The sequence below is a fragment of the Emiliania huxleyi genome (genome assembly GCF_000372725.1).
Source record: "Emiliania huxleyi CCMP1516 unplaced genomic scaffold EMIHUscaffold_37, whole genome shotgun sequence".
Taxonomy (NCBI): domain Eukaryota; phylum Haptophyta; order Isochrysidales; family Noelaerhabdaceae; genus Emiliania; species Emiliania huxleyi.
Window position 1 is genome coordinate 266,174 of NW_005199194.1, and position 19,763 is coordinate 285,936.

A 19,763-nucleotide genomic window follows, 5' to 3' on the forward strand; every position below is an offset into this window, starting at 1 on the left:
GCAGGGCCGTGGAGGAGAGGCGATCTCTTCGCGCTGGCCCACCAAGCATTGGCTGTGTGGCGCTCTCTCACCGCACTCGTCTATCGGTAGGCCGCCATCGTGGTGACTCAGCCGCGGCGGGTCGCTGCGGTCGGACTCGCGTGCCGCGTCGCCGCTGAGAGAGGCGAGCCCGTCGGGCTGACTTGCGGCTACGCGGTGCGGGGCGAGGTCAAGGCCGGCCCGCACACCCGCATCCTCTACTGCACAGTCGGCTGGCTGCTGAGGCAGCATCCCGATGCCACGTTTGACGCCCGCCCGAGACAGAGAGACGCAACCCAGGTATGGACACGCGCAGGCAGCTCGAGGGCGTGCTCTCCCGGCGCGGCGAGGGGTGGGCCCGCCTCAGCCGCCTCTCGCACGTCATCGTCGACGAGGCGCACTACTTCTTAGCACTAGTTCTTAGGTCCCTCCTCTTCCAACCCCCCACCCGAGATCACTCGAGATCGCCCGAGATCAGGCGCACGAGCGGTCTCTGCTCTCCGACTTCCTGCTCGCCGCCTTGCGCTCCGCTCTACTCGAGGAGGAGGGGATGGAGGAGGGGGAGGACGGCGGCGGGGAGTGTGTTCGCAGCCTCCCCAAGCTGGTCGCTATGTCGGCGACCATCGACGCCGCTAGCTTCGCCGCCTACCTCGCCGACGGCGAGGGCGACGCTCCCGTGGTCCGTGTGCCGGGTCGGCTCTTTCCCGTGCGCTGCTTGCATCTCGAGGAGGTGGCTGCCCCGGCTCTCGATGAGCCCACTTGCATGCAGTATCTCACTCCTCTCCTCTCCCCTCTGCCACCCAGGTGCTCGCCGAGACGCGGTTCGGTCGCGGCGCGGCGAGAAGCGGGCGCGACGGCATGCCGGCCGAGGTGGACTGGGCGCTGCTCACGCATTTGGTGGAGCACATCGCGACGGCGGGCGAGCCCGGAGCCATCCTCGTCTTCCTCTCGGGCGCGCGCGAGATCGAGCGCTGCTGCTCGGCGCTGCGATCCCGCCCGTCCTTGCGCGGCGCGTGGGTCCGTCCGTTGCACGGCTCGCTCTCTCCCGCGGAGCAGCGGCGCGCGTTCGAGGTGCCTCCGCCTCCGACGCGCAAGGTGGTGGTGAGCACTAATGTCGCCGAGACCTCCGTCACCATCGGCGACGTGGTGCACGTCGTCGATTGCGGCCTCGCAAAGGCGACCTCTCGCCACAGCACGCCCCTAACTCGCCTCATTCCTCAGCCGGTTCGCCCGCCCCGCGGCACTAGGTGACGCGCTACAGCGAGGCGACCCGCATCGGCTCGCTTCGCGACGAGCCCATCTCGCTCGCGAGCGCCGAGCAGCGACGCGGCCGCGCCGGCCGCGTCGCTCCCGGCCATTGCTACAGGCTGTGGGCGGTATCGGCGCCGCTCTCGCCGGAGCAGCCGCCGGAGATGCTCCGAACGCCGTGCGACGAGGTGCTGCTCGCCGCGTGCGTGCTCACCTTCTATCCGTAAAATCTACGAGATACAATGGGTTCCCAATGCGCTCGCTCCCTTCGCCCCGCCAGCCGGGCTGCCCGGGCGGCCGCGCGCGCTCAGGCGCCAGCGCATTGCTCTGTCGGTGCTCAACGGCACCAGCACATGAGGATCTCCTGGAGCGGCGCAGAGCAGGAGGCGCAGCAGCCCCCACTCGGACGTGCGGTCGGGAGAAAGGAACCGGAACCGGTGCATGTAGAGGGCCGAGAGAGGCGGACGCGCTCGACGGCCCACCGACGCCCCCACCCCCGCGGAGCATGGCAATCGACAGGCCCGGCGCGGCTCCGACTCGCCCCACCGCAGCGCCGAGGAGAGGCTGCTTGCTGCTCAAGTACCTATAGCTGCGGCTGGGCTCGAGCGTCTCCAGTCCATCTCGCCCAAGCGAACACGCAGTTGACCGCCCCCCCCCACTCCCCCCCGCCCCGCCCCGCCCCCCTGGAGAGCGTGGCCGTTGACAAGCCCGGTCGATCGGCCCCATTCCAGCAGCGCCCAGGAGAGGCTGCTTGCTGCTCGGGTAGTCGCAGACACCTCGCGCGGCTCCAGCCCTCTCTCGCGCAGGTCGCGCTGCGGTTCCTGCCGCGCTCTCCGAGCTCGATGGGGGTGAGTCGTCATGCCGACCCGTGGCGCCGCGCTGCCACGGGGAGCTTTCGAAGCGCGGCGCGCCATGGCCCCCGCGCGTGCACTCTTGATGCCCGCCCCGTGTGGAAGTTAGAGGTGCCGCCACTCACGCGCGAGCGGTGCGTTGTTGAGACTCAGTCGTGACTAAGTGGTCTTGCATGCCGCACCAACCACTTTGTTTTGCATTTAAAAGACGTTGTCCAGCAGTAATAATGTCTCAAAGGTCTCAGGCCGCTCCGCATGAGAAGCCAGGGCGGCGCTCCCCCCACTCATCTGTTGGCGCCCTCGGGTAAAGTCCAGTGTGCACCCGAAGCTGGTGCAGCGCAGGTTGGCCTAGCGTGCAGCGGAGGGGGCGACCGACCATTCGATAGGTGAGGCGCCGTTCCAACAATAGGAGGGTGCCATTTCCGTGGCGCGTCTATTTGCGGTTACATCGCGCGACGGCGGGCAACCCTCCCCGCACCCCCTTCCACTCCCTGAACTGTACACCTGCCATGTGAATGCGTTTTGGGCGTTTTGACGGTGCCTCACATGGCGTGTGGGCGCTAAAATACCTTTTCTGAAACCTATCTGTGAACACACCGCTTTTCGTTCGGGGGCCCGCGCGGGCGGCGCACACCCATGACGTATGCCGTATCACAATCAACATGTTCCTCCTCCCAGCTCTCGATTTCCTCCACTCCGTTCTCCGTCATGTCTCATGGTTACTTTAAGTAATTAGATATTATTTAATATTTCTCTAGTTTCTTTTTTGCCACATTCGTTCTGTACCGAGACTTACAGTGTACGTTGACGCGAACCCTCCGCCCAACAGTCTGTGTGTCGCGGAGTCCGGACCCTGCGCTCCACACACACACGACCGCTGCAACACACTCGCTCTAACCCGTATCTGCCTATGTGTGCGCTGTCTCTCATCGCCGCGGCCCTATCCAGATATCCCCCATCTCGTGCTGCGAAAGCAACAAACGGGCCCACAACATCTCAACCACACACCCGTCGGCGACACACACCGTCGTCCGTCAGCAGCCCTGCCCCACCACCCGCATCACGGCGCCGCGCCTCCCCGCGACGCGTTGGCGGCGCCGGATTCGGCCCACGCGTCGCCTCACTCGCCGCGGCCGCCCAATCGCAGCAGCTTGCGCAGCCTGTCTCGCCGGCGCGGCGCGTTGGCCGGCGCGCGAGGGAGCGCGTGCTCTCGGATCGCCTTCGCGACGCCGTCCTCCGCGTTTGAGGCGGTGACGTAGGCGACGTGCCTCTTGAGCGGCTCCATCGCGTTGCCCATCGCCACCGGCAGCCCGACCATCCGCATCATCTCGATGTCGTTCTCGCCGTCGCCCACCGCCATCACGCGGCGCGGATTGATCTGCAGGTGCTCCAGCAGCCGCCGCAGCCCCTCCGCCTTCGAGGTCCGCGCGGGCAGCACCTCGAGCGTCCAATCGAGCGCCTGTGTCACGGGACATGTCAGGGAAGTGTCGTGGACATGTCCAGGACAGCACCTCGAGCGTCCAGTCGAGCGCCTGTGTCACGGGACATGTCAGGGAAGTGTCGTGGACATGTCCAGGACAGCACCTCGAGCGTCCAGTCGAGCGCCTGTGTCACGGGACATGTCAGGGAAGTGTCGTGGACATGTCCAGGACAGCACCTCGAGCGTCCAGTCGAGCGCCTGTGTCACGGGACATGTCAGGGAAGTGTCGTGGACATGTCCAGGACAGCACCTCGAGCGTCCAGTCGAGCGCCTGTGTCACGGGACATGTCAGGGAAGTGTCGTGGACATGTCCAGGACAGCACCTCGAGCGTCCAGTCGAGCGCCTGTGTCACTCGTCGAGCTTTTGTGAAGAGGCGCCTTCACGGCACCTCGACCAAAGTACCACAGCCGACCGCCTTGACGACTCGCGCCGGCTCTCCCTCGAGCGCCGCCTCGAGGGCGGTGCGCAGCGCGGGCACGCTCTCCTCGTCGGAGAGGACGAGCACCTTGTTCGCGCTGCCCGCCTCCTCCCCCAGCACGCCCAGCAGGTCGGTCGACTCGATGGCGAAGGCCTCGGCGGGGGCAGCGCCGCGCGCCTCGCGGCTCGAGGTGTCACGTCTCAGCAGATGGCAGACTATCGCGGTGTTTGTTGAACATCGCGGCTCGAGCGGGAATACATTCACGGAAGCTGATCCTACATCGCTGTGCTGCATCTCGCCGCGCGCCTCGCGGCTCGAGGCGACGTCCGCCGCGGGCTCGCCGCCCGCGAGCTCGATATCACCGTCGCCGTAGCTCGCGTACCTGGCGGGTCGGCGTCCGGGCCAGGTGCGGGCGAGGGCGGGGACGGGCGGCATCGCTGCAGCGGGAGGCTTTTTGGCGCCTCATCAGCCACGGGTCGCACTCATCGCCACAGGCGACAAGCAGCCGCTCCTGCACGTAGGCCGCTAGCGTGACGCCGTTCCCCTTCTCCGCGCTCTCGCACGCGCGCTGCACTGCGGCCACGGCGGAAGCGGCCAGCTTGTCCTCGTGCACTCGCTGGTTGAGTGCGTCAAAGGACGTCAGTCCCTGTGTAAACACGCCGGGACAGTCGAGCGAGAGCGGCACGAGGCACTCCTCCACCCACGGGCCGGAGCGAGCGCGGCCGGTTGCGAGAAAGACCTGCAGCCCTGCTCGCCTCGCCGCAAGCACCGCCTCTGCGTTGGCCGGTGAGACCTTGTGCTGTGGGTCGAGGAAGGAGCCGTCGGCGTCGAGAACGACAGCCTCGAGGCGTCGCGGGAGCAGGCGCGGCAAGAGGGCGTGGGAGGAGGAGCAGTGGAGGACGAGGACGAGGAGGAGGAGCGAGCGTGGCCTCGAGTGCCTCGATGGTGGTGACAGAGAGTGGCCCGGGCCCACCATCGGTCCACGATCGCTCAACAAGCGTAAAAGGCACACCCTCCTGTGAGAAAGAAAAACTCGGGTCTCCGCCTCTGCAGTCCAAGTAGAACTCAACCAAGTGGGCACCACAACGCACTCATTACTCCCCCGGCCCTTGGCATGTTCCACTACTTTCAAGTAAAAAACAGAGTCCTCCTACGGGAATGTACGTAAGAGCCACATACACTGAAAAAGGAAACAAGCACTGCCAGTCCGAGTAGATCCGCCGATCTGCTGTTCTTCATTCAGTGGTGTACAGTGCCGTCGGGCGACTCCAACCGCACGACCCGCTCCGCGCCTCGCTCGCCCTCGTAGTGCTGCACCATGCCGTCGGCAAGCACCACGCGCACAACCCGCTCCGCACCTGGCTCGCCCTCGTAGTAACGCACAATGCCGTTGGCAGACTCCGCGCGCACCGTCCGCTCCACACCTTGCTCGCCCTCGAAGTGCTCCACGGCGCCATCGGCACGCACCGCGCGCACCGCCCGCTCCGCGCCTTTCTCGCCCTCGTAGTACTGCACGATGCCGTCGGCAAACTCCCTGCGCACGCCCCGCTCGGCACCTCGCTCGCCCTCGTAGTAATACACCTGGCCGTTGGGGAGCTGCAAGCGCACCTTCCGCTCCGCGCCTCGCTCGCCCTCGTAGTACTGCACGATGCCGCTGGCAGTCTCCATGCGCACCGTCCGCTCCGCACCTCGCTCGCCCTCGAAGTGCTCCACGGCGCCATCGGCACGCACCGCGCGCACCGCCCGCTCCGCGCCTTTCTCGCCCTCGAAGTGCTGCACCTTGCCGTCGGGAAACTCCACGCGCGCCATCCGCTCGGCACCTCGCTCGCCCTCGAAGTGATGCACTTCGCCGTGAGCAAACTCCGCGCGCACCATCCGCTCCGCGCCTCGCCCGCCCTCGAAGTGCCGCACCAGGCCGCTCCTCAAACGCACCCGCAGCTCAGCGCCCCTCTCTTCGCCGCGTCGCAGCGCCCACGTCTCGGCGCGTTGCTCGTCAGCGCCTTCTACTGCCGACAGGCAGAGCGCCGGGCTCACCCTCGCAAGCCACGGGAAGTGGTCGGCGGTGGCGCGGCGGTCGGCGGCGTAGGCGCGAAGGGTGGCCTCGCAAAGCGTCGGCCGTATGATGGACGACCCGACGAACGATCCGGCAATCAAACGCTCGATGAGAAGCAGCCGCATCGCCACGGCGAAGAGAGGGTCCTTGAAGCGCGCCAGGCCGCTGCGAAGCGCGAGGAGGCCGAGGCGCGGCGACGCGAGGCTGAAGGCGGCGCAGTCGGAGAAGTCGTCGCGACGCCCTCGAGGATGCGGAGGTGCAGCTCCGGCGGCAGCTCGGCCAGCCAGTCCGTGGGTGGGTCGTCGTCGTCATCGGTGCGTGCCGGAGTCGGAGGAACCATGGAAGATCAGCGTAGCTACAGCAAGCGCCGTGCCCGCATTAGAGGAAGAAATGGTAGGACGGCGACCGCCTCCACTGTGAACCACTTTTGATGCCTAATCTCAAAGTATAGCCAGGGGGGATACCCGTAGCCCCCAAAGTGAACTGCCTGATCGACTCCCCGGCACACGGCGGAGGAGGAGGAAGACAGCACAACCCAGGGCGGGAAGAGCACAATGCTCAGGGTGGGACAAAACACCGACAGACGAGAGAAGAGGCCACAAAACAGACAAGCAGAATGGCAAGAGAGAGACGCTCTGCAGGCGAGCCCACGGGCCTCTTGGGCCCTCGCGTCTCTCTCTCTCGATTCGTTACACCGATTCGACCATCAATCCGGCGGGCCGATTTCGACCCATCACAAATGTGGGAAGCCATTAACCTCCCTTGGCTTCCCACACAAACCCCCCTTCATGGGGGGAGCAGCAAATGAGGTAGTCTCTGCGAAATCACTGTCCCAGTGAATTCGCCCTAGACGCCTCCGTGTGGACTCGCAGCTCCGGCTGGATGTCGGCGACCTAAAGCTCGGCGGTCGTCGCTTCGCGCCGGCCGACTCCCTGTAGGACGGCGACCGCCTCCACTGTGAACCACTTTTGATGCCTAATCTCAAAGTATAGCCAGGGGGGATACCCGTAGCCCCCAAAGTGAACTGCCTGATCGACTCCCCGGCACACGGCGGAGGAGGAGGAAGACAGCACAACCCCATCGCCAATCCTGTCGAGGTCGATCCACCGTCTCGCGCGTGAATCGGCCGCGACCTCCACCTCGAGGCGAGGGCCCACCCTTGTGTCGAGTGCCCCTCCAATAGCTCAGTAGAAGCGCGAAGTGTTCTACGGCCGCGACCATCACCATCGCAGGTCCTTGCACTGCGACTGCGCCACCGGCCAAGCTCCAGTGCGGTTGACCCCCATCCAGGAACTGCCCGACGATAGGGCTGTCGCCTCATCCATGCCGCTGACCGCGCCCAGCAGCGGGTGCTCGCCGCTGTCCACGGACGCGGCTCGTCAGGCGGCGCGGTGCCGCCGGCTGCGGCTGTCCCGGCCGTCGCGTCCTCGAGAGAGGCGAGCGAGCCGGCAGCAGAGCCCGTATGGCCCTCACCGCCACAGCCGCTCTGCCTGCTGACCTCGCTCTCGCCGCCGCCGCCTGCAGCGGCGCCTCCGCGGCTCCGAGAGGACCCGGCCCGCGGCCGCGCCTCGTCGAGCGCCTCGTCGACGCCCTCGGCGACGCCTCCTCGCGTCGCGTGCCCATGCGTGGCGGCCGCACCGCCGGCAGAGCTCGAGTGGCCCTCCACGCCACCCCGAAACTGCCCGGCGATGGTGCCTCCGCCGCCGCGCGTTGCCGCCGCTGCCTCGCAGCGGCTCTGTGCCTCGGCGCCGAGCCGAGACATGCCAGGCGGCCCGCCGCCGCCCACCGAGACGAGGCCCGCCCCCTCGTCGTGCAGCGCGTCGCTCGCGCCTCCGCCAAAGCGATCTCGATCACGCCTTGCGGCGACGGCGCCATCGACGCCGACTTGAGCCGCTGCTCTCGCCCAGCAGCGGGTGCTCGCCGCTGTCCACGGACGCGGCTTGTCAGGCGGCGCGGTGCCGCCGGCTGCAGCGACGGCTGTCCCGGCCGTCGCGTCCTCGAGAGAGGCGAGCGAGCCGGCAGCAGAGCCCGCATGGCCCTCACCGCCACAGCCGCTCTGCTTGCTGACCTCGCTCTCGCCGCCGCCGCCTGCAGCGGCGCCTCCGCGGCATCGAGAGGACATGGTCCGAGGCCGCGCCTCGCCTAGCGCCTCGTCGACGCCCTCGGCGACGCCTCCTCGCGTCGCGTGCCCGTTCGTGGCGACCGCACCGCCGGCAGAGCTCGAGTGGCCCTCCACGCCACCCCGAGACTGCCCGGCGATGGTGCCTCCGTCGCCGCGCGTTGCCGCCGCTGCCTCGCAGCGGCTCTGTGCCTCGGCGCCGAGCCGAGACATGCCAGGCGGCCCGCCGCCGCCCACCGAGACGAGGCCCGCCCCCTCGTCGTGCACCGCGTCGCTCGCGCCTCCGCCAAAGCGATCTCGATCACGCTTTGCGGCGACGGCGCCATCGACGCCGACTTGCGCCGCTGCTCTCGCCCAGCAGCGGGTGCTCGCCGCTGTCCACGGACGCGGCTCGTCAGGCGGCGCGGTGCCGCCGGCTGCAGCGACGGCTGTCCCGGCCGTCGCGTCCTCGAGAGAGGCGAGCGAGCCGGCAGCAGAGCCCGCATGGCCCTCACCGCCACAGCCGCTCTGCCTGCTGACCTCGCTCTCGCCGCCGCCGCCTGCAGCGGCGCCTCCGCGGCTCCGAGAGGACCCGGCCCGCTGCCGTGCCTCGTCGAGCGCCTCGTCGACGCCCTCGGCGACGCCTCCTCGCGTCGCGTGCCCGTGCGTGGCGACCGCACCGCCGGCAGAGCTCGAGTGGCCCTCCACGCCACCCCGAGACTGCCCGGCGATGGTGCCTCCGCCGCCGCGCGTTGCCGCCGCTGCCTCGCAGCGGCTCTGTGCCTCGGCGCCGAGCCGAGACCTGCCAGGCGGCCCGCCGCCGCCCACCGAGACGAGGCCCGCCCTCTCGTCGTGCACCGCGTCGCTCGCGCCTCCGCCAAAGCGATCTCGATCACGCTTTGCGGCGACGGCGCCATCGACGCCGACTTGAGCCGCTGCCCTCGCCCAGCAGCGGGTGCTCGCCGCTGTCCACGGACGCGGCTCGTCAGGCGGCGCGGTGCCGCCGGCTGCAGCGACGGCTGTCCCGGCCGTCGCGTCCTCGAGAGAGGCGAGCGAGCCGGCAGCAGAGTCCGCATGGCCCTCACCGCCACAGCCGCTCTGCCTGCTGACCTCGCTCTCGCCGCCGCCGTCTGCAGCGGCGCCTCCGCGGCTCCGAGAGGACACGGCCCGCGGCCGCGCCTCGTCGAGCGCCTCGTCGACGCCCTCGGCGACGCCTCCTCGCGTCGCGTGCCCGTGCGTGGCGACCGCACCGCCGGCAGAGCTCGAGTGGCCCTCCACGCCACCCCGAGACTGCCCGGCGATGGTGCCTCCGTCGCCGCGCGTTGCCGCCGCTGCCTCGCAGCGGCTCTGTGCCTCGGCGCCGAGCCGAGACATGCCAGGCGGCCCGCCGCCGCCCACCGAGACGAGGCCCGCCCTCTCGTCGTGCACCGCGTCGCTCGCGCCTCCGCCAAAGCGATCTCGATCACGCTTTGCGGCGACGGCGCCATCGACGCCGACTTGAGCCGCTGCTCTCGCCCAGCAGCGGGTGCTCGCCGCTGTCCACGGACGCGGCTCGTCAGGCGGCGCGGTGCCGCCGGCTGCAGCGACGGCTGTCCCGGCCGTCGCATCCTCGAGAGAGGCGAGCGAGCCGGCAGCAGAGCCCGTATGGCCCTCACCGCCACAGCCGCTCTGCCTGCTGACCTCGCTCTCGCCGCCGCCGCCTGCAGCGGCGCCTCCGCGGCTCCGAGAGGACACTGCCCGCGGCCGCGCCTCGCCTAGCGCCTCGGCGACGCCCTCGGCGACGCCTCCTCGCGTCGCGTGCCCGTTCGTGGCGACCGCACCGCCGGCAGAGCTCGAGCGGCCCTCCACGCCACCCCGAGACTGCCCGTCGATGGTGCTTTCGTCGCCGCGCGTTGCCGCCGCTGCCTCGCAGCGGCTCTGTGCCTCGGCGCCGAGCCGAGACATGCCAGGCGGCCCGCCACCGCCCACCGAGACGAGGCCCGCCCCCTCGTCGTGCACCGCGTCGCTCGCGCCTCCGCCAAAGCGATCTCGATCACGCCTTGCGGCGACGGCGCCATCGACGCCAACTTGAGCCGCTGCTCTCGCCCAGCAGCGGGTGCTCGCCGCTGTCCACGGACGCGGCTCGTCAGGCGGCGCGGTGCCGCCGGCTGCAGCGACGGCTGTCCCGGCCGTCGCGTCCTCGAGAGAGGCGAGCGAGCCGGCAGCAGAGCCCGCATGGCCCTCACCGCCACAGCCGCTCTGCCTGCTGACCTCGCTCTCGCCGCCGCCGCCTGCAGCGGCGCCTCCGCGGCTCCGAGAGGACCCGGCCCGCGGCCGCGCCTCGTCGAGCGCCTCGTCGACGCCCTCGGCGACGCCTCCTCGCGTCGCGTGCCCGTGCGTGGCGACCGCACCGCCGGCAGAGCTCGAGTGGCCCTCCACGCCACCCCGAGACTGCCCGGCGATGGTGCCTCCGCCGCCGCGCGTTGCCGCCGCTGCCTCGCAGCGGCTCTGTGCCTCGGCGCCGAGCCGAGACATGCCAGGCGGCCCGCCACCGCCCACCGAGACGAGGCCCGTCCCCTCGTCGTGCACCGCGTCGCTCGCGCCTCCGCCAAAGCGATCTCGATCACGCTTTGCGGCGACGGCGCCATCGACGCCGACTTGAGCCGCTGCTCTCGCCCAGCAGCGGGTGCTCGCCGCTGTCCACGGACGCGGCTCGTCAGGCGGCGCGGTGCCGCCGGCTGCAGCGACGGCTGTCCCGGCCGTCGCGTCCTCGAGAGAGGCGAGCGAGCCGGCAGCAGAGCCCGCATGGCCCTCACCGCCACAGCCGCTCTGCCTGCTGACCTCGCTCTCGCCGCCGCCGCCTGCAGCGGCGCCTCCGCGGCTCCGAGAGGACCCGGCCCGCTGCCGTGCCTCGTCGAGCGCCTCGTCGACGCCCTCGGCGACGCCTCCTCGCGTCGCGTGCCCGTGCGTGGCGACCGCACCGCCGGCAGAGCTCGAGTGGCCCTCCACGCCACCCCGAGACTGCCCGGCGATGGTGCCTCCGCCGCCGCGCGTTGCCGCCGCTGCCTCGCAGCGGCTCTGTGCCTCGGCGCCGAGCCGAGACATGCCAGGCGGCCCGCCGCCGCCCACCGAGACGAGGCCCGCCCCCTCGTCGTGCACCGCGTCGCTCGCGCCTCCGCCAAAGCGATCTCGATCACGCTTTGCGGCGACGGCGCCATCGACGCCGACTTGAGCCGCTGCCCTCGCCCAGCAGCGGGTGCTCGCCGCTGTCCACGGACGCGGCTCGTCAGGCGGCGCGGTGCCGCCGGCTGCAGCGACGGCTGTCCCGGCCGTCGCGTCCTCGAGAGAGGCGAGCGAGCCGGCAGCCGAGCCCGCATGGCCCTCACCGCCACAGCCGCTCTGCCTGCCGACCTCGCTCTCGCCGCCGCCGCCTGCAGCGGCGCCTCCGCGGCTCCGAGAGGACCCGGCCCGCGGCTGCGCCTCGCCTAGCGCCTCGTCGACGCCCTCGGCGACGCCTCCTCGCGTCGCGTGCCCGTGCGTGGCGACCGCACCGCCGGCAGAGCTCGAGTGGCCCTCCACGCCACCCCGAGACTGCCCGGCGATGGTGCCTCCGCCGCCGCGCGTTGCCGCCGCTGCCTCGCAGCGGCTCTGCGCCTCGGCGCCGAGCCGAGACATGCCAGGCGGCCCGCCGCCGCCCACCGAGACGAGGCCCGCCCTCTCGTCGTGCACCGCGTCGCTCGCGCCTCCGCCAAAGCGATCTCGATCACGCTTTGCGGCGACGGCGCCATCGACGCCAACTTGCGCCGCTGCCCTCGCCCAGCAGCGGGTGCTCGCCGCTGTCCACGGACGCGGCTCGTCAGGCGGCGCGGTGCCGCCGGCTGCAGCGACGGCTGTCCCGGCCGTCGCATCCTCGAGAGAGGCGAGCGAGCCGGCAGCAGAGCCCGTATGGCCCTCACCGCCACAGCCGCTCTGCCTGCTGACCTCGCTCTCGCCGCCGCCGCCTGCAGCGGCGCCTCCGCGGCTCCGAGAGGACACTGCCCGCGGCCGCGCCTCGCCTAGCGCCTCGGCGACGCCCTCGGCGACGCCTCCTCGCGTCGCGTGCCCGTTCGTGGCGACCGCACCGCCGGCAGAGCTCGAGCGGCCCTCCACGCCACCCCGAGACTGCCCGTCGATGGTGCTTTCGTCGCCGCGCGTTGCCGCCGCTGCCTCGCAGCGGCTCTGTGCCTCGGCGCCGAGCCGAGACATGCCAGGCGGCCCGCCACCGCCCACCGAGACGAGGCCCGCCCCCTCGTCGTGCACCGCGTCGCTCGCGCCTCCGCCAAAGCGATCTCGATCACGCCTTGCGGCGACGGCGCCATCGACGCCAACTTGAGCCGCTGCTCTCGCCCAGCAGCGGGTGCTCGCCGCTGTCCACGGACGCGGCTCGTCAGGCGGCGCGGTGCCGCCGGCTGCAGCGACGGCTGTCCCGGCCGTCGCGTCCTCGAGAGAGGCGAGCGAGCCGGCAGCAGAGCCCGCATGGCCCTCACCGCCACAGCCGCTCTGCCTGCTGACTTCGCTCTCGCCGCCGCCGCCTGCAGCGGCGCCTCCGCGGCTCCGAGAGGACCCGGCCCGCGGCTGCGCCTCGTCGAGCGCCTCGGCGACGCCCTCGGCGACGCCTCCTCGCGTCGCGTGCCCGTGAGCGGCGACCGCACCGCCGGCAGAGCTTGAGCGGCCCTCCACGCCACCCCGAGACTGCCCGGCGATGGTGCCTCCGCCGCCGCGCGCTGCCGCCGCTGCCTCGCAGCGGCTCTGTGCCTCGGCGCCGAGCCGAGACATGCCAGGCGGCCCGCCGCCGCCCACCGAGACGAGGCCCGCCCCCTCGTCGTGCACCGCGTCGCTCGCGCCTCCGCCAAAGCGATCTCGATCACGCCTTGCGGCGACGGCGCCATCGACGCCGACTTGAGCCGCTGCCCTCGCCCAGCAGCGGGTGCTCGCCGCTGTCCACAGGCGCGGCTCGTCAGGCGGCGCGGTGCCGCCGGCTGCAGCGACGGCTGTCCCGGCCGTCACGTCCTCGAGAGAGGCGAGCGAGCCGGCAGCAGAGCCCGCATGGCCCTCACCGCCACAGCCGCTCTGCCTGCTGACTTCGCTCTCGCCGCCGCCGCCTGCAGCGGCGCCTCCGCGGCTCCGAGAGGACCCGGCCCGCGGCTGCGCCTCGTCGAGCGCCTCGTCGACGCCCTCGGCGACGCCTCCTCGCGTCGCGTGCCCGTGAGCGGCGACCGCACCGCCGGCAGAGCTTGAGCGGCCCTCCACGCCACCCCGAGACTGCCCGGCGATGGTGCCTCCGCCGCCGCGCGCTGCCGCCGCTGCCTCGCAGCGGCTCTGTGCCTCGGCGCCGAGCCGAGACATGCCAGGCGGCCCGCCGCCGCCCACCGAGACGAGGCCCGCCCCCTCGTCGTGCACCGCGTCGCTCGCGCCTCCGCCAAAGCGATCTCGATCACGCCTTGCGGCGACGGCGCCATCGACGCCGACTTGAGCCGCTGCCCTCGCCCAGCAGCGGGTGCTCGCCGCTGTCCACAGGCGCGGCTCGTCAGGCGGCGCGGTGCCGCCGGCTGCAGCGACGGCTGTCCCGGCCGTCGCGTCCTCGAGAGAGGCGAGCGAGCCGGCAGCAGAGCCCGCATGGCCCTCACCGCCACAGCCGCTCTGCCTGCTGACCTCGCTCTCGCCGCCGCCGCCTGCAGCGGCGCCTCCGCGGCTCCGAGAGGACCCGGCCCGCGGCCGCGCCTCGCCTAGCGCCTCGGCGACGCCCTCGGCGACGCCTCCTCGCGTCGCGTGCCCGTGCGTGGCGACCGCACCGCCGGCAGAGCTCGAGTGGCCCTCCACGCCACCCCGAGACTGCCCGGCGATGGTGCCTCCGCCGCCGCGCGTTGCCGCCGCTGCCTCGCAGCGGCTCTGTGCCTCGGCGCCGAGCCGAGACATGCCAGGCGGCCCGCCGCCGCCCACCGAGACGAGGCCCGCCCCCTCGTCGTGCACCGCGTCGCTCGCGCCTCCGCCAAAGCGATCTCGATCACGCTTTGCGGCGACGCCGCCATCGACGCCGACTTGAGCCGCTGCTCTCGCCCAGCAGCGGGTGCTCGCCGCTGTCCACGGACGCGGCTCGTCAGGCGGTGCGGTGCCGCCGGCTGCAGCGACGGCTGTCCCGGCCGTCGCGTCCTCGAGAGAGGCGAGCGAGCCGGCAGCAGAGCCCGTATGGCCCTCACCGCCACAGCCGCTCTGCCTGCCGACCTCGCTCTCGCCGCCGCCGCCTGCAGCGGCGCCTCCGCGGCTCCGAGAGGACCCGGCCCGCGGCCGCGCCTCGTCGAGCGCCTCGTCGACGCCCTCGGCGACGCCTCCTCGCGTCGCGTGCCCGTTCGTGGCGACCGCACCGCCGGCAGAGCTCGAGTGGCCCTCCACGCCACCCCGAGACTGCCCGGCGATGGTGCCTCCGCCGCCGCGCGTTGCCGCCGCTGCCTCGCAGCGGCTCTGTGCCTCGGCGCCGAGCCGAGACATGCCAGGCGGCCCGCCACCGCCCACCGAGACGAGGCCCGCCCCCTCGTCGTGCACCGCGTCGCTCGCGCCTCCGCCAAAGCGATCTCGATCACGCTTTGCGGCGACGGCGCCATCGACGCCGACTTGAGCCGCTGCTCTCGCCCAGCAGCGGGTGCTCGCCGCTGTCCACGGACGCGGCTTGTCAGGCGGCGCGGTGCCGCCGGCTGCAGCGACGGCTGTCCCGGCCGTCGCGTCCTCGAGAGAGGCGAGCGAGCCGGCAGCAGAGCCCGCATGGCCCTCACCGCTACAGCCGCTCTGCCTGCTGACCTCGCTCTCGCCGCCGCCGCCTGCAGCGGCGCCTCCGCGGCTCCGAGAGGACCCGGCCCGCGGCCGCGCCTCGTCGAGCGCCTCGTCGACGCCCTCGGCGACGCCTCCTCGCGTCGCGTGCCCGTGCGTGGCGACCGCACCGCCGGCAGAGCTCGAGTGGCCCTCCACGCCACCCCGAAACTGCCCGGCGATGGTGCCTCCGCCGCCGCGCGTTGCCGCCGCTGCCTCGCAGCGGCTCTGTGCCTCGGCGCCGAGCCGAGACATGCCAGGCGGCCCGCCGCAGCCCACCGAGACGAGGCCCGCCCCCTCGTCGTGCACCGCGTCGCTCGCGCCTCCGCCAAAGCGATCTCGATCACGCTTTGCGGCGACGGCGCCATCGACGCCGACTTGAGCCGCTGCTCTCGCCCAGCAGCGGGTGCTCGCCGCTGTCCACGGACGCGGCTCGTCAGGCGGCGCGGTGCCGCCGGCTGCAGCGATGGCTGTCCCGGCCGTCGCGTCCTCGAGAGAGGCGAGCGAGCCGGCAGCAGAGCCCGCATGGCCCTCACCGCCACAGCCGCTCTGCCTGCTGACCTCGCTCTCGCCGCCGCCGCCTGCAGCGGCGCCTCCGCGGCTCCGAGAGGACCCGGCCCGCGGCCGCGCCTCGTCGAGCGCCTCGTCGACGCCCTCGGCGACGCCTCCTCGCGTCGCGTGCCCGTGAGCGGCGACCGCACCGCCGGCAGAGCTTGAGCGGCCCTCCACGCCACCCCGAGACTGCCCGGCGATGGTGCCTCCGCCGCCGCGCGCTGCCGCCGCTGCCTCGCAGCGGCTCTGTGCCTCGGCGCCGAGCCGAGACATGCCAGGCGGCCCGCCGCCGCCCACCAAGACGAGGCCCGTCCCCTCGTCGTGCACCGCGTCGCTCGCGCCTCCGCCAAAGCGATCTCGATCACGCTTTGCGGCGACGGCGCCATCGACGCCGACTTGAGCCGCTGCCCTCGCCCAGCAGCGGTTGCTCGCCGCTGTCCACAGGCGCGGCTTGTCAGGCGGCGCGGTGCCGCTGGCTGCAGCGACGGCTGTCCCGGCCGTCGCGTCCTCGAGAGAGGCGAGCGAGCCGGCAGCAGAGCCCGTATGGCCCTCACCGCCACAGCCGCTCTGCCTGCTGACCTCGCTCTCGCCGCCGCCGCCTGCAGCGGCGCCTCCGCGGCTCCGAGAGGACCCGGCCCGCGGCCGCGCCTCGTCGAGCGCCTCGTCGACGCCCTCGGCGACGCCTCCTCGCGTCGCGTGCCCGTGCGTGGCGGCCGCACCGCCGGCAGAGCTCGAGTGGCCCTCCACGCCACCCCGAGACTGCCCGGCGATGGTGCTTTCGTCGCCGCGCCTTGCCGTCGCTGCCTCGCAGCGGCTCTGTGCCTCGGCGCCGAGCCGAGACATGCCAGGCGGCCCGCCGCCGCCCACCGAGACGAGGCCCGCCCCCTCGTCGTGCACCGCGTCGCTCGCGCCTCCGCCAAAGCGATCTCGATCACGCTTTGCGGCGACGGCGCCATCGACGCCGACTTGCGCCGCTGCTCTCGCCCAGCAGCGGGTGCTCGCCGCTGTCCGCGGACGCGGCTTGTCAGGCGGCGCGGTGCCGCCGGCTGCAGCGACGGCTGTCCCGGCCGTCGCGTCCTCGAGAGAGGCGAACGAGCCGGCAGCAGAGCCCGCATGGCCCTCACCGCCACAGCCGCTCTGCCTGCTGACCTCGCTCTCGCCGCCGCCGCCTGCAGCGGCGCCTCCGCGGCTCCGAGAGGACCCGGCCCGCGGCCGCGCCTCGTCGAGCGCCTCGTCGACGCCCTCGGCGACGCCTCCTCGCGTCGCGTGCCCGTACGTGGCGACCGCACCGCCGGCAGAGCTCGAGTGGCCCTCCACGCCACCCCGAGACTGCCCGGCGATGGTGCCTCCGCCGCCGCGCGTTGCCGCCGCTGCCTCGCAGCGGCTCTGTGCCTCGGCGCCGAGCCGAGACATGCTCGGCGGCCCGCCGCAGCCCACCGAGACGAGGCCCGCCCCCTCGTCGTGCACCGCGTCGCTCGCGCCTCCGCCAAAGCGATCTCGATCACGCTTTGCGGCGACGGCGCCATCGACGCCAACTTGCGCCGCTGCTCTCGCCCAGCAGCGGGTGCTCGCCGCTGTCCACGGACGCGGCTCGTCAGGCGGCGCGGTGCCGCCGGCTGCAGCGACGGCTGTCCCGGCCGTCGCGTCCTCGAGAGAGGCGAGCGAGCCGGCAGCAGAGCCCGTATGGCCCTCACCGCCACAGCCGCTCTGCCTGCCGACCTCGCTCTCGCCGCCGCCGCCTGCAGCGGCGCCTCCGCGGCTCCGAGAGGACCCGGCCCGCGGCCGCGCCTCGTCGAGCGCCTCGTCGACGCCCTCGGCGACGCCTCCTCGCGTCGCGTGCCCGTTCGTGGCGGCCGCACCGCCGGCAGAGCTCGAGTGGCCCTCCACGCCACCCCGAGACTGCCCGGCGATGGTGCCTCCGCCGCCGCGCGTTGCCGCCGCTGCCTCGCAGCGGCTCTGTGCCTCGGCGCCGAGCCGAGACATGCCAGGCGGCCCGCCGCCGCCCACCGAGACGAGGCCCGCCCCCTCGTCGTGCACCGCGTCGCTCGCGCCTCCGCCAAAGCGATCTCGATCACGCTTTGCGGCGACGGCGCCATCGACGCCGACTTGAGCCGCTGCTCTCGCCCAGCAGCGGGTGCTCGCCGCTGTCCACGGACGCGGCTCGTCAGGCGGCGCGGTGCCACCGGCTGCAGCGACGGCTGTCCCGGCCGTCGCGTCCTCGAGAGAGGCGAGCGAGCCGGCAGCAGAGCCCGCATGGCCCTCACCGCCACAGCCGCTCTGCTTGCTGACCTCGCTCTCGCCGCCGCCGCCTGCAGCGGCGCCTCCGCGGCTCCGAGAGGACCCGGCCCGCGGCCGCGCCTCGTCGAGCGCCTCGTCGACGCCCTCGGCGACGCCTCCTCGCGTCGCGTGCCCGTTCGTGGCGACCGCACCGCCGGCAGAGCTCGAGTGGCCCTCCACGCCACCCCGAGACTGCCTGTCGATGGTGCCTCCGCCGCCGCGCGTTGCCGCCGCTGCCTCGCAGCGGCTCTGTGCCTCGGCGCCGAGCCGAGACATGCCAGGCGGCCCGCCGCCGCCCACCGAGACGAGGCCCGCCCCCTCGTCGTGCACCGCGTCGCTCGCGCCTCCGCCAAAGCGATCTCGATCACGCTTTGCGGCGACGGCGCCATCGACGCCAACTTGCGCCGCTGCCCTCGCCCAGCAGCGGGTGCTCGCCGCTGTCCACGGACGCGGCTTGTCAGGCGGCGCGGTGCCGCCGGCTGCAGCGACGGCTGTCCCGGCCGTCGCATCCTCGAGAGAGGCGAGCGAGCCGGCAGCAGAGCCCGTATGGCCCTCACCGCCACAGCCGCTCTGCCTGCTGACTTCGCTCTCGCCGCCGCCGCCTGCAGCGGCGCCTCCGCGGCTCCGAGAGGACATGGTCCGAGGCCGCGCCTCGCCTGGCGCCTCGGCGACGCCCTCGGCGACGCCTCCTCGCGTCGCGTGCCCGTGCGTGGCGACCGCACCGCCGGCAGAGCTCGAGAGGCCCTCCACGCCACCCCGAGACTGCCCGGCGATGGTGCTTTCGTCGCCGCGCGTTGCCGCCGCTGCCTCGCAGCGGCTCTGTGCCTCGGCGCCGAGCCGAGACATGCCAGGCGGCCCGCCGCCGCCCACCGAGACGAGGCCCGCCCCCTCGTCGTGCACCGCGTCGCTCGCGCCTCCGCCAAAGCGATCTCGATCACGCTTTGCGGCGACGGCGCCATCGACGCCGACTTGAGCCGCTGCTCTCGCCCAGCAGCGGGTGCTCGCCGCTGTCCACGGACGCGGCTCGTCAGGCGGCGCGGTGCCGCCGGCTGCAGCGACGGCTGTCCCGGCCGTCGCGTCCTCGAGAGAGGCGAGCGAGCCGGCAGCAGAGCCCGCATGGCCCTCACCGCCACAGCCGCTCTGCCTGCTGACCTCGCTCTCGCCGCCGCCGCCTGCAGCGGCGCCTCCGCGGCTCCGAGAGGACCCGGCCCGCGGCCGCGCCTCGTCGAGCGCCTCGTCGACGCCCTCGGCGACGCCTCCTCGCGTCGCGTGCCCGTGCGTGGCGGCCGCACCGCCGGCAGAGCTCGAGTGGCCCTCCACGCCACCCCGAGACTGCCCGGCGATGGTGCCTCCGCCGCCGCGCGTTGCCGCCGCTGCCTCGCAGCGGCTCTGTGCCTCGGCGCCGAGCCGAGACATGCCAGGCGGCCCGCCGCAGCCCACCGAGACGAGGCCCGTCCCCTCGTCGTGCACCGCGTCGCTCGCGCCTCCGCCAAAGCGATCTCGATCACGCTTTGCGGCGACGGCGCCATCGACGCCAACTTGCGCCGCTGCTCTCGCCCAGCAGCGGGTGCTCGCCGCTGTCCACGGACGCGGCTTGTCAGGCGGCGCGGTGCCGCCGGCTGCAGCGACGGCTGTCCCGGCCGTCGCGTCCTCGAGAGAGGCGAGCGAGCCGGCAGCAGAGCCCGCATGGCCCTCACCGCCACAGCCGCTCTGCCTGCTGACCTCGCTCTCGCCGCCGCCGCCTGCCGCGGCGCCTCCGCGGCTCCGAGAGGACCCGGCCCGCGGCCGCGCCTCGTCGAGCGCCTCGTCGACGCCCTCGGCGACGCCTCCTCGCGTCGCGTGCCCGTGCGTGGCGACCGCACCGCCGGCAGAGCTCGAGTGGCCCTCCACGCCACCCCGAAACTGCCCGGCGATGGTGCCTCCGCCGCCGCGCGTTGCCGCCGCTGCC

General features: G+C 72.9%; 3 protein-coding genes across 3 annotated transcripts; 1 reads left to right on the top strand and 2 right to left on the bottom strand.

Annotated features, from left to right (window-relative positions):
• Positions 1-568: 568 nt before the first annotated feature.
• Positions 569-1,493, top strand: EMIHUDRAFT_102164 (hypothetical protein; the record flags this gene model as incomplete). The annotated part of the gene is made up of 3 exons (XM_005771875.1): positions 569-724; positions 823-1,164; positions 1,266-1,493. 3 exons carry the CDS (start codon positions 569-571, stop codon positions 1,491-1,493), a joined length of 726 nt encoding a protein of 241 aa, XP_005771932.1.
• A 1,822-nt stretch (positions 1,494-3,315) lies between these two features.
• Positions 3,316-3,585, bottom strand: EMIHUDRAFT_59172 (hypothetical protein; the record flags this gene model as incomplete). The annotated part of the gene is made up of 1 exon (XM_005771876.1): positions 3,316-3,585. A coding segment is annotated over one exon (270 nt), but the record flags the coding sequence as incomplete, so codon positions are not given.
• Positions 3,586-5,130: 1,545 nt separating this feature from the next.
• EMIHUDRAFT_355421 (hypothetical protein) lies at positions 5,131-6,430 on the bottom strand. The gene has a single exon (XM_005771877.1). The coding sequence runs from the start codon at positions 6,192-6,194 to the stop codon at positions 5,256-5,258; it is 939 nt and encodes a 312-aa protein (XP_005771934.1). The 5' UTR covers positions 6,195-6,430; the 3' UTR covers positions 5,131-5,255.
• Positions 6,431-19,763: the final 13,333 nt, after the last annotated feature.

Coding starts and splice junctions, on each gene's coding strand:
- EMIHUDRAFT_355421 (XM_005771877.1), bottom strand. CDS start 6,194: ATGCGGCTGCTTCTCATCGAGCGTTTGATTGCCGGATCGTTCGTCGGG.